Source organism: Mustela nigripes, chromosome 9 (genome assembly GCF_022355385.1).
Source record: "Mustela nigripes isolate SB6536 chromosome 9, MUSNIG.SB6536, whole genome shotgun sequence".
NCBI lineage: Eukaryota > Metazoa > Chordata > Mammalia > Carnivora > Mustelidae > Mustela > Mustela nigripes.
Genome location: NC_081565.1, coordinates 21,538,613 through 21,551,723, shown reverse-complemented (window position 1 = coordinate 21,551,723; position 13,111 = coordinate 21,538,613). Strand labels below are relative to the sequence as shown.

The 13,111-nt window shown below is 37.7% G+C and overlaps 1 protein-coding gene across 4 annotated transcripts in view; it reads right to left on the bottom strand.

The window, feature by feature from the left end:
• ECPAS (Ecm29 proteasome adaptor and scaffold) overlaps nucleotides 1-13,111 on the bottom strand; it is a 97,654-nt gene that overhangs the window by 50,217 nt on the left and 34,326 nt on the right. For all 4 annotated transcript variants that reach the window (XM_059411081.1, XM_059411080.1, XM_059411082.1 and 1 more), the window contains 5 exons: nucleotides 12,011-12,160; nucleotides 9,001-9,169; nucleotides 6,233-6,372; nucleotides 2,618-2,699; nucleotides 18-137 (listed from right to left, as the gene is read on the bottom strand). In XM_059411081.1, coding sequence (XP_059267064.1) covers nucleotides 18-137; nucleotides 2,618-2,699; nucleotides 6,233-6,372; nucleotides 9,001-9,169; nucleotides 12,011-12,160 — 661 coding nt within the window. The remainder of the gene's footprint in view (nucleotides 1-17; nucleotides 138-2,617; nucleotides 2,700-6,232; nucleotides 6,373-9,000; nucleotides 9,170-12,010; nucleotides 12,161-13,111) is intronic.

Here is a 13,111-nt window from a genome sequence, read left to right as displayed (position 1 = left end):
TGGAAAGAATGAATTACCTGGATGTTAGCTGGGAACGTTTCTGCAGCTTGTCTAGAACGAAGGAGATGCGGGACAATCTTTAACTTAACTCTTGTACTGACGGGGTCCCTCTTCAGCTCTGGTTTCAGAACTGCTCCCTGTGAAAAATATGTTTAATTTTAACTCAGCAGTTCAGAATTACTGTTCACTGAAAAGAGTCATGAGAGAGCCTCTAAATCAGTGTCTCTCACACTTTTGTTTCAAGATTCCTTTACACTCTTACAAACTACTAAACACTCTGAAGAGCTCTTGCTACCCTGGAACACCTATCAATATTTGCTAATTTATATGAGAAAATTTATATGAGAAATTTTTAAAAATTCATTTAAAATTATAATGTTAAATAATAAATAACAAATCCATTTATACATTTTCATAAATAACATATTTTTAAGAAAATTTACTATATTTTCCCAAACAAAAAACTGTACTGAGTGGCACTGTTTCTCATCTTCTATAAATATCTTGTCTGTCCACCTTAATAGAAGAGAGCTGGATTCTTTTATCTTCTGCATTCAGAAATCTGTTCTGGTATGTTGTGTTGGTTAAACTACATTTAAAAAAAAAAAAAAAAAAAAGGGCAGGGGGGGGGTCAAAAAAAAAAAAAAAAAACCCAGTTTCATAAAGATACGTGTTTGGAAAAATGGGGATGATTTTAGCCTTTTTGGGTAATTGTAGATATTCTTTGATACTCCAGCAAAACTTAATAAACAACAGTTTCTTAAAGGCGTTACAATTTGGATTTGAAACTGTATCACGGAACTTTTATATACTCTTATACTAAATTCCACTGATCTAAGATGCCCACTGAATGGCCCCCTTACCATTGTAATGCTTCTGTAACATCACTGGTCATTTGGAAAATACTGGCTCATGAGTTAAGCAAACATTTCATTATAAAACATTTTTTTTTAATCACATGTTATTATCACCACCGATCTCATCAGAAAAATCTCAAAATGTCAGGCTCATTGTGATGGACACAAGTTTCCCTAAATTCTAATGTTTGCTTGAAAGTCAAATTTTTACCACTGCCCATAAACCACAGGAATTGTTTTTCTTGAAGCCTCATTTCTTCAGTTTAAAGAACATTATCTGCCAAATAACACCTCAATAGCCACAGTTTCTCAGTCTACAAGTAATTTTTACTGCTTCATCAAACATTATTTTTATTTTTTTTTAAGATTTATTTACTTATCTTAGAGAGTGAGAAAGAGCATGCATGAGAAGGAGGGGCAGCAAGACAGGGAGAGAGAACCTGAAGCAGACCCCACGCTGAGCATGAAGCCTGACACAGGACTTAATCCCACGACCCGAGATCACCACCCAAGCAGACACCAAGTATCAGCTGCTCAACTGACTGAACCACCCAGGCGCCTCATCAAAGATATTCTTAAGTAAAGCGGAGTTTCATTTTCACTCTCTCCATGTTTTTCTTTCCTCTTTTCTTTCTTTTTTTTTTTTTACCATGAGTTCTGACAGTTAAGAACACAATAACTACTAGTACTATTCAGTGGCATAGTTTGGTTTATGTGAGGACCCAACAGTGACACCCACCATTGTTTGCACAACACCACTGCAAATATCGACACGGTAAAAAAAAAAAAAAAATTCCCTATGACCTGACAAGGGTGCATGAACCACACTCTACGAACCACTGATCTAATCAAACTCTTTTGTTTTCTCCACAAAGAATATGAGGTCAAGAAAAGTTCTGTGATTAGCCAAATCTCTCCTCCCTAGTACAATGATGTGTAGCCACTCAAGGACTAGAATCCAAGGGGAGGCTCCCAATTCCCAATTCACTGCTCTTTCTGCCACATCACACTCAATTTAATCCAATTGGAAATAGTATGATGGGGAGGAGGGAGATTATGATTCTTAAAACAAATATTTATGGTTGAAAAAGCAAGCAAGCAAACATATAATCCTTGTATGTCTGGATTTGAATGTGGACACACTTTTAAATATAGTGAACTAAACAGAATTTATCTTACTAAGCAAACACCTTACTTGGAGGCTTCAGAAGAACCCACCTACTGTCCTAGATTTTAGACCAGAGGTCAACAAAAACCACCCAGCGGGCCCATCTGTCTTGATAAAGCCTATGAGTTAAGAATAGGGTTTATGTTTTCAAATGATTTTTTTTTAATCAAAAGAATAGTATTTCAGGATATGTGAATATTATATGAAATGCATGTTTCAGTAACCATGAAGCTACAGTGGCATCTGGCCACGCTCCTCATGTGTTGCCTACGGCTGTTTTCATGTTCGGGCAGAGCTGAATGGTTGCTGCCTCAGAACCATATGGCCAGCAAAGCCTAAAAACTCACAGTAGCAGTGTGTGGAACCCTAATCTAGACAGTGTATCATCATTTAAGTACAGGAATTGAAACCACCAGCTCAAATAAACTGGTTACCAGACTTTAATCCATCCAGATAACATGGCTTAAAACTAGTATTTCCTACAGTCTAGGTTCAGCATAAATCAAAATAACTAGAAGAAGTTCAAATATATTGACCTCATATCAACCAAATGCTTTTTATGATGATGTGAGAATAAACCAAAGCAACCTACCTCTTTTGTCTTCAGTGGTATATCTCCAAGGTATACCTTGTACATCTTATTAATGATGGCAGGATTATTCCAGTCAATCAAGCTATATAGAAGGTTTCAACACAGCTTGTTAAAATTATTTGTTTTGTCCCACTTCAATGATTTCAAACAATACACAGCCCCAATATTTGTTACCAAAGGAAAACGTTAGAAATACACAAATGGAACTGAGCAACTGACATTGTAGAAGAGAAGGAAAGGGATTATATTCAGACCAACCTTAGTTTTTAAACAGAAATACAGCAAGTCGCTTATCCCACCCTGATTGAACAGGTCATTACACCCATGGCCCAACTGGACACCCACACAAGAAAAATGGACTTTATTTCATGCTCAAGGCCAATGCCATGGGGCAGTTTGGACAGAGCACAGCTATAGTACACTTGTTCAAAGAGAACTGAGGCAAGCGTCCTTCTTCTGTTGAATTTACCTGGAAACCCAAAAGTGATAAGGAAAGTGACCCAAAAAAAAAAAAAAAAAAAAAAAAACTATCCATTAAAGCCTCAACCCTAAGAAGCTGGCAGCCCATCTCATTTCTCTTACACTGTGTCACTATGATCCCCAGCCTCTCTCTCTTCCTTCTCGGCCAGCGTGTATTTGCAGTTTCCTCACCTAATTCTACACAGCCGTCCTGCTGCCGTTAGTCCTGCTTAGGTCCCGCCATCAGGTGAATTAGGATTAGGGAACGGCACCCGCCCTCCGCGGCAGCCCCTCTCAGGCACATTACAAACCTAGCAGTACTGCAATCCTGGCTTGACCTGACCAGTGAGATGTGCCACACTACCTTCTCACGTTGCTTCTGCTTCCAAGCTACACTCTGTCTGTGCAAACATCATTCCTGAAGCTGCTCTCACAGGTTTTCTCATCCCTCTCTACTTTCACAGTTCATCCATCTGCCTCTTCCTCTGAGAGCCACAAGGCCCCTCTCCTGGAAGATGTTCCACCATTCTACTGTAATCTGCATTCACCTATACTCTCCTCAGATGACCGCTACTAACTAATCCTCAAGCTCCACCTTTGCTTCCCTTCCATAAATATGTCAGGTGTAGAGTTTTTTTGACAACACAAAGACACTTTAGTAAAACTTAACAGTAAAAACAAACTAAAAACTAATAAGGATAATTCTCACTGTTTGCTCTATTTTTTCAAAACCCTTGCCATCTTTCTAGTTCAATTACGTCTGTTGTGAAAATTCAGAAATGTACAGAAATTTATAATCTGTATACCATATCCCTCTCTATTCCTTTTCAGTAACCACTAATTTGGGTGTATCTTTTTCTACAGTTCTTTTTTTTTTTTTTAAAGATTTTATTTATTTATTTGACAGACAGAGATCACAAGCAGGCAGAGAGAGGGAGAGGAGGAAGCAGGCTCCCTGCAGAGGAGAGAGCCCGATGTGGGACTCGATTCCAGGACCCTGAGATCATGACCTGAGCCGAAGGCAGCGGCTTAACCCACTGAGCCACCCGGCGCCCCTCTACAGTTCTTTCTTATGCATTTAAAACTGGTAGATGGTACAGCAGGTAGGCAGGTTAAAAAATAAAAAAAGATCGAAAGAGAGATGCATCACTTAAACACACACTTCAGGATTTTTCTTTTAGCAAAATGGGAAAATATCTACAAGTGGTTCTCAGCTTCCTTTTTACCTCTTAAAAATGTTAAACTCCTCTTATGAAAAAGTACACGTTTGTTCTACCAGACAAAATCCAAACGAACTAGAATACTTCAGCACCACATTTATATTTCTAACAATCCAATCCATTACATGCTGTAAAGAATGAGGCCAGCTCAAACACAATGAGAGGTTTTCGAGAAAGATTTTTTGATACTTCGAAACCAAACAAATTCTTTGAAAATGATACCAGGAGGACGCAGTTATAAGCAGCATGAAGGAATTTTAGACTTGGGGCAGGGTGTTAAAGTGCAATCTAGTCCAGCTTTCTTATTCCTCAGAGTTCAAGGCCTGGCGGGCTACAGGAGCCTTGGCGCACTCCATCAGTGACAGGCGTCACCAGGATTAACCCCAGGACATCGGGCTCCTCCCCTGGGCTGCCTCACCTGCCCTCTAAGGGACTACAAAGTTACCTTCCTCACTCGGTTAAAACTACTTATATCGTTTTCTGGGGATTTGAAGGGGAAAAACTACAATATATGCACTCCACTGCCTTTTAGCATGTTATTACATTAAACATTAAAACAAATGAACACAACCCTTCCATAACTGTGATAGTTTTCAACCAAGTAACTTCAGACGAGATCGGGCGCGTTCAGGGTGGTATGGCCGTAGACTCAACCAAGTAACTTCAATTTCTTGTGTTGTTTTTAAGTCTTCCCACATCTCCAGTTTTACATCAGTACACATTTTTATTCTGCTGGATTCAATTGCCATTATTTGGGGACAATTTACACATTGCTTTATTACTTTCATAATTATTTTGGGAGATATACAATATTCCATATAGAGACACAGTTAATTTACTTAACTACTTCCCTAGAGTGGAAATTTGAATTTGTTTCCATTTTTCTTAAAATTACAGGAAATGGCATAATGAGCAAATCTATAACATTTTTCTAAATATAATCTTTTTCTTTTGAATGACTCTCTTAGGATAAATTCCCAGAAGATTTACATAAAAGATTATAAATATTTTTATGATTCATTACATACTGCAAAGTGCTTTCCAAAAATTATTTCAGTTTATAATGCCAATCAACAGAACGTAGAAATAGCAGTTTCAACAGAAACTTAAATGGAGTTTCAACTGTTAACACAATTTTATTTACCAATGGGTACAAACTGGTACACGAGTGTTTCATTCTGCACTGATTTGATTTCTCACACAAAACATTTTCTCTGAGCCTATTACTATTCGTGTTTTCTCCTGTGTGAATTAAGATTTATTCAGCATATCTTTTTTTTTTTTTTAAGATTTTATTTATTTATCAGAGAGAGAGAGGGAGAGAGCAGGCACAGGCAGACAGAATGGCAGGCAGAGGCAGAGGGAGAAGCAGGCTCCCTGCTGAGCAAGGAACCCGATGTGGGACTCGATCCCAGGACGCTGAGATCATGACCTGAGCCGAAGGCAGCTGCCTAACCAACTGAGCCACCCAGGCGTCCCTCAGCATATCTTTTCATCGTTATTTAGCACCTCTCTACAAGAGACCTGTTTTTTTACCGTATTAATCATAACACCTACATGTCCTTTATTAAAAAGCAATCGTAAATGGTTTGACACAGAGGAAGAATCAAAAATGAATAGCTTCTGGGCTTTGACATTCTTCTTAACATATGTTCTTTAAGCGCATTTACCGAGACAACAAAGGTCTCACTTCTCATGGTAACATCTCTAATACATTCCAGTTTTAAACTGTTTTTCCAAACAGCTTTACTTCTTTTGTCTTATACAGAATCCCACTCCTAAGCAAACTGTCTTTATTACAGCTCAGGTATATTTCAGTATTTCATAACTGCCTAAACTGAACGTCTCATTACAGAAAATCCTGAAAGAATAAACGTGAGCTTCTAGAAATGTGGCCTCTTTTCATTTTTTAAAGGGGAAAAGGGAGGTAGTTTACCTTTGCTTGCTTTTTAATTCTAGGTCCGCTGCTGTTGCCACACTGTGGCGTGTGTCGCTAGAAGCAATCACCAGGTGGAGAACAGCTTCAAGTTCAGGCACCTGTTCAGCTTCTATGAACTTCACTATACCCAATTTGCACTGCAGATAAATGAAGGGAGGGAGAAACAGTGATCAATGAGACAAACAACACCAACCAGAAATTAATAGCAACAACAGTAGCAGCTCCTGTTCAGGCTTACAATGTGCCAGTGAACTGTATGTAACATATATTCATTGATTCATTTAACCCTCACAATTTATGACATAAGTAACAGTCCATTTTTCTGATGAGGAAACTGAGGCGAGGCTTAAGAGATTAAGACATATAGTAAGTGATGAAAACAAGATTCAAACCCAAGTTTCTCCAACCTGAAGACCATTACGATACACAGCCTTCCTACTTAGGTTACAGTCTCTCTAGAATGATAAAGCCTTGAACTGAAGTCCAAATTTGGAGCCTGCAGGTAAGAGAGTGGTACATTATGAATAGAGGGCTTCATGGATTGTTTTGACAGTTCAAAAAGAACTAAACCACATTCCATAGAGTTCCACTCTGTTGTTAACATACTCATTCAGTCCTCAATATTCTTACAGACTGAAAACAATAGGGTTTCAAACACACTCTAAGTCAAGGCAAGTGAAATTTTAACCGAACAGTATTCAGTCTAACTGAATGGCTAAAATGAAACACAGACTGAAGAGGGATTCTAATTAATGTGAAGGAGCTATGAATTTCACAACAAAGAATTCTATTTAGGACAAATGTACCTGAAAACTATCTTTACCTTTAGAAATCAGTTACATACTAATTCTTATGCATATGAATCTTGATTGAGAGAGCTTATAATTATTAAATAACAACAGATGCAATTTATTAAATAACAACAGATGCAATTTTAAAAAGTATATAAACAGATCATAAAATGCTTGCCTTCCCTCCCCTTGTTCAATACAACTTACTGTGGCAAGAGCTACAAGAGAAAGAACTCAAATATTTACTGAAGCTACAGAAGAACAGTTATGGAAACTAACTACATGAAGATATAAACAAAAAAATGTGCAAAGAAAACTGAAAACAGTACTAATGCCCATCAGTAGAAGACTAGGTAAAATCTTGTGTGGTTTACACATAATTTTACATAAACATTTAAAAAGATGACTTTTTTAAAAACTTTACATATTTTTAAATGGAAAAAGCAAACCAAAAATACTGTATATATGTAAACGTATGTAAATGTAACATATAATATGTAAAAATGTATTTGTAAAACTGTACTTATATATATACACACAAACACACACACACGGAGTAGGCTGTAGATGAATGACAAACTAGGGTGGCAGGATTCCAGGTAATTTTTAACTTCTCTTTATAATATTCTGTATGCTTGAATCTTTACATTATCATAATTTTGTCATTAGAAAAAATAAAAGCCATTTTTATTTAAATAAAAACAAAATTTTCTTTCATCCTTGAAACTAAATGGTTCATTAGGTTCACTAGACTATAAAATTGACAAAAAAACATGAAGAGGCCCTTAAGTATTAGCAAATAATTACCAACACAAGATTACAATTTAATGTTAACAATTATTCTCCAGCACTTGGAGCTTGAGCCCTCAGAGAGGCCTAGATTCAAAGCCTAGTACTAGAAGTGAGACCAAGGTACATCTCAAAACCTCACTTCCTTTTACAAAATGAAATGACTTCTCTACCTCCTTGGGCTGCTATAAGAATTAAATGAGACAAGGTATTCAAAGTGCTCAGCATAGTATCTGTCAAAGAGTTCACACCCAAAAAAGAGTAACTACTGTACTATTTACCTTTCTTTCTTACTTACATCATGGTTGAGGAAGGGGTGGGGGGAGGAAGATCTATAAAACACGAAGCAAATCTAATCAAACATAACCCTCACCGAACAAATCATTCTATAAATTCGCAAGTGGAAGCAATGCCCCACTTGCCTTTTTCCCCTCTCCTGGGGAACACTGCTTTTTGATCAGTGGTCCCTCACATTCCCAAAAAGAAAAAATATCAGATCAATGAGACTGCCACGGAGAGATAAAGGAAGGATTGGAAGACTAACCCATGTTGCTTGAATTCCAAAATAATTACATACTGATCTCATCTGTTCTTCCCTGAGGTGCCTGATGACACAGACACAGTGAGGCAACTTCTCTGTAGAGCACCAGTCTTTTTTAAAAGCTGCTCAGAGAACATCTGTGTCCTGTTTAAATCCAGAATAAAATGCTTAATGCCAATTTTTAAATTCCCAGCAAGAAATATAAAAGGGAGTCATGCTTTTCCCCCATATTGTCACATGTGAGTACAGGAGTTCCTCACTTTAAACAAAATGTACAGCCCTAAGAAGCTGAATAATCTAAGATAAATTGTATTTTAACTGCACCAAAACAGCTAGATTATTAAACCTACAGTCAAAAGCGAAAATGAAAGAAGCTAAGCATACTCCGTTTCTAAGCGGGCTGTATTTTACCCTTGAACCATGTATGCAGTGAAGAGCACTGAAGAGCACTTCCCACTCCTCCCTTTCCCTGGGGCTTTAACAAGTAACTGCCACGATGAAGAGAGTACATTAGGTCAATCGGCCGTTGCAAAGCTATTTCATTAGAGAGAATGAGCACATGAGAACTACGGCAGACGTGCTTCTGGGGACCTCCTCAGGCTAGCGTACTGGGGCAAATTCCAGTATGAACAAAGCAGTGATACCTGTTCCAACTGTTCAGGAGTCCACGGGTTATCACCAATAACTCGCTTAGCTGCGTAAAAACTCATTCCTGGGGGAGGCTGTGGTATGCCAGAACTTCCCCCACTATTTGAAGAAGAACCCTGTCCTGAAGATGAATTTTGGCGACTCTGGGATTCACTTAACACATATCTGAAAGGGAAAGAGAAATTTAACCTCCCTATTGAAACACATACATAAACATTTACATGCACATTTAATACATTCAATTATATACTTTCTCTCAGATATTTTTTCTAGAATACTTGAAAGTGAAATTTCATCATAAAGAAAAATTCTGAAGGTATCCAAAAAAGGGTATTTACATCTTTAGCAAATTAACCATGAGTCCATCTGTTCAGCTTAGTTACAAATGAACTATTACAGTTACCAACAATGAATATAAATATTTTGCTCTCAATCTATAAACAACCCTTTAAGAGCTGTTTGGACCTACTACACTTTGAGTTTTAAGTTGACAAATAGAAAGATTAGCTGATTGTAAGAAGTGCTAAGAAAAAAAAAAAGCAAAACATATTCTAGATCCAAAGCACAGAAAGAACATCTATAGTTATCGCTATTTCTGTTAAAGTTGCAATTCACCTTTAATTCTCCTTATATTCCTGCATTAGAAAACCCACTGAAACCTCCAAACCATTTATCACACAAACACATTAACATCCCAAAAAGAAAAAAAAATTCAAAGAGGAAAAGCAGGATTGATGAGCTTCTCCCACTGTATATTCAAAGCCCACTGTAGCTACTTATTAATTTACCATCCTATCTTCATTTTTAGCTTCTATAAATTAAAAATAAGATTTCTGATAAATTCATTTTGATCCGGTTAAACTGGCATTTCTCATCTACAAAATGAAATTTTTGAAAAAAAATTTAACTCAGGTCCCTTAAAACTCTAAAATTCTATGCTAATGAATTATCAGACTGGATATTAAAATGAAATACCCATTATAATAAAAATTAAAAATAACACTTAGATCCTGATGGCATAGTAAATTATTCCACATAAGTTATATGCTATATGCATTCAATCTTAAGTCCATCTATTAAGAAAACTATTAAGAAATCACTTTAATATTTTTAAAAAAGTAAGGCAAATTCCCCCTGGTAAGAAAAACTGGACTGAGTACATTATGTGCCTAAGTTAAATTTGGATTTGGTAAGAAAAACTGGATTGAGGACATTATGTGCTAAGTTAAATCTGGATATCCAAGTTTATTTACCAAAGCCATCATCACCTGCCAATTCTGGCTGCCTCCTAATTTAACAACTAGAAAAAGGAGGTTTTTATTTATTTCTAAGTTAAAGCAAGACTGGTGGCAGTAAGTAAATGAATCAGTAATTACTGAACAGCTAACATGATGCAAAACACCAAACACCTTCTAAGCACAAGACCGAAGAATACCAGGTGGTGTAAAGACGGAGTCTCTGCCGTGTGGAGCAGGCTGACGTAATAACATACGCCAGCATTCGACATGCTATCGCATGACAAAGAAACCACTGAGAAATAAGAAATGACAGGACACGTACTAGAAGTGAACAGGTAGAGACAGTGGAAACGTTTCAAGGTCTGGAAAATAAAGCCACCAAACTAGAGAGGCAGGAGGGGAGCAAACCAGAAAGGAAAGAAATTGGCCTCCTGTGTCTGGATGAGGGGACAGAGGATAGGAGGCTGCACATGCTAAGATGACAGTACACAGTACACTTTCGATCAGGAAGAAACATAATGAAAGCAGCATTTTAGATAAACATCTCTGGCAGCAAGACAACCTAGAAAGTAAGTAGCCTAGAAGCAGACAGATCATAACCTGGGCCACTGGCGCAAGGGCTCAGAGCTAGATAAAACAGCGCCTGACTTCAAGGAGTCCCCAATCTATTAGGGAAGACAGACATGTCAGGAGTATGATAAAAACACAAAGCGGCAATGAAGACGGATGGTTAGTGTAATAAGGACCCGGTAAACAGTGTTCTCTGCCCAGGGCAAGAAATTTATGTCAGAGACAGACACAGCTGCCATTTACGTTAGTTTGAGATGCTTTTTCAAAGCAGCTGTTTCGGCTGTTGTTTTCTTTCTTTCTTCCCTTCTTTTCTGATGGGCAGGCATTCTCAACAGAGAGAACTGTATTCTCTTAAAACATGAAAGGCAAGGACATAAGAGCACATGAACTATATGAGTGTATGTAACAAGTGAAAAATAATACCCCAAGGATTTTAAGATCTGGTAAGATCAAAAATAGGGAGATTTTAAAAATCAGGAATCCCTGGGACGCCTAGGTGGCTCAGTCACTTAAGCAGCCGACTCTTGATTTCGGCTCTGGACATGATCTCAGGGTCATGAGATCTAGCCCCCCTCCCAGAGAAGTCTGTTCCTCTGCCCTCTCTCTGCCCCTCCCCCGACTCAAGCACAAGTGAGCGCCTGTGTACGTGCACTCTTTCTCTGATAAATCAATAATCTTTACAAAAATAACAAATAAAATAAATAAAAATCAGAACTCCCTCTGGCAGTGTAGAGAGTTTTGGAGAACAGCTGGTGAGAAAGTCATGACAAGAGCTGAGCAGAGATGAAACTAGCACACAGCAGGCAGCAGGGAGAGTAGTTCTGGGACGAGACAAGAAGAGAAGGGGTATTATGGGGCTGGTATTAGCAACAGGGAAAAGGAAAGCTGGAGGCAGTTTATAACTGTACACTGACATGGCTAACAGAACCATCACAGCACTGACAGCGATTAAAGAAAAGGAACTATTTTTATGGGGAAAGATGGGACAGGCTGAGTCTGAAATCCTAACAGCAGCTCCCCACCTGTAAGGTCAAGAAGCAGTAGGGCTGGGGTTTAGAAGAGGTCAGGGCTGCAACAGAAAGGAAAATCTGAGACATAACCAATTTCAAGTGAAAGCTGATCATTTACAATAGCATTTAACCACACACAGTGAAAGCAGTCAATGCCAAGGTCACTGGGATTTTATTTTGGAACCTACCCATAAGGCATCAGAAGGACATCGAGCATGAAGTCCAAAAGCAGCTGCACAGTCTTTGGTTTCTCAGCAAGATTAAACGGAGAAGCTGATTTTGATGATTCAACAGGGTATTTCATGTGAAAAAGGGTTGGTATTAAAAGATGCATTAAGCTGAAAAAACAATTACATTTATTGCAACTACTTTAAAAATACGGGTTTTATACACGTAAATAACAGACAGAACAAAAATCACATAACAAGAAGTGGCAAGTGTATCAAGGGCCACCTACTTTCAAAACCACCAACTTACAAAGTCCTAATCCAGGAACTGGCCTAGCTTTCTTTGTTACTGAAAACCCGGTACACTGAGTGATGACTGCCATTCAGCCAATCCGGCTCATCACCAAAAACACCGGGGAAAAAATTTGTACATAAAATGCCCTCAGAGTCAGTATCTAAAGTTACCAAAAGAGATTTTCTATTAAACTTTAGGTATAGTTCAACTTATAACATGTTCCTTCAATAAATTTTTTCTTTTCTACAGTTAATTTAAATAAAGTTATTCTAAATCTAAAGAAATTAAAAACCGATCAATTTAACCAATATTTTGAATATGAAAATTTCCAGTGTGAACTTATGTAACACAGTTTCAGTAACTCCTTCTTTCACTACACATGAAAACTTCAAAGAGTGCTTGCACTGTTTATTAACTTTATTTGTAAAGATCCATACTGTAGTCTCTCTTTTAAAAATACAAGTGCTCTAAAAAGCAAAGTAAAACCATCATTTAACTCCACCTTCCCTCCCCAGCTTGTGCACTCTTCGTAATGATGCTCACCACGATCAGGCTACACTACAGAACTCTGAGCCAAATCTGAAACTGAGGGTGTTATCCCAACCCTTTCCACCCCTCCAATACCCATATTAATATAAACAAGTGATCCGTTCCTTAAGAAAACGGCTCTAAAACTTCCTGTCCTCCAAGACAGAAATGTTTTGAGAAAAACCACTTTATAACTAAATTGTGCATTCACATGAAATTAGCCTCTTCAAAATAATTGACAAAATAAATGCATCTAGACTGAGAAACATGTTGTTAGCTCTGCACACCTTTCAATGTGC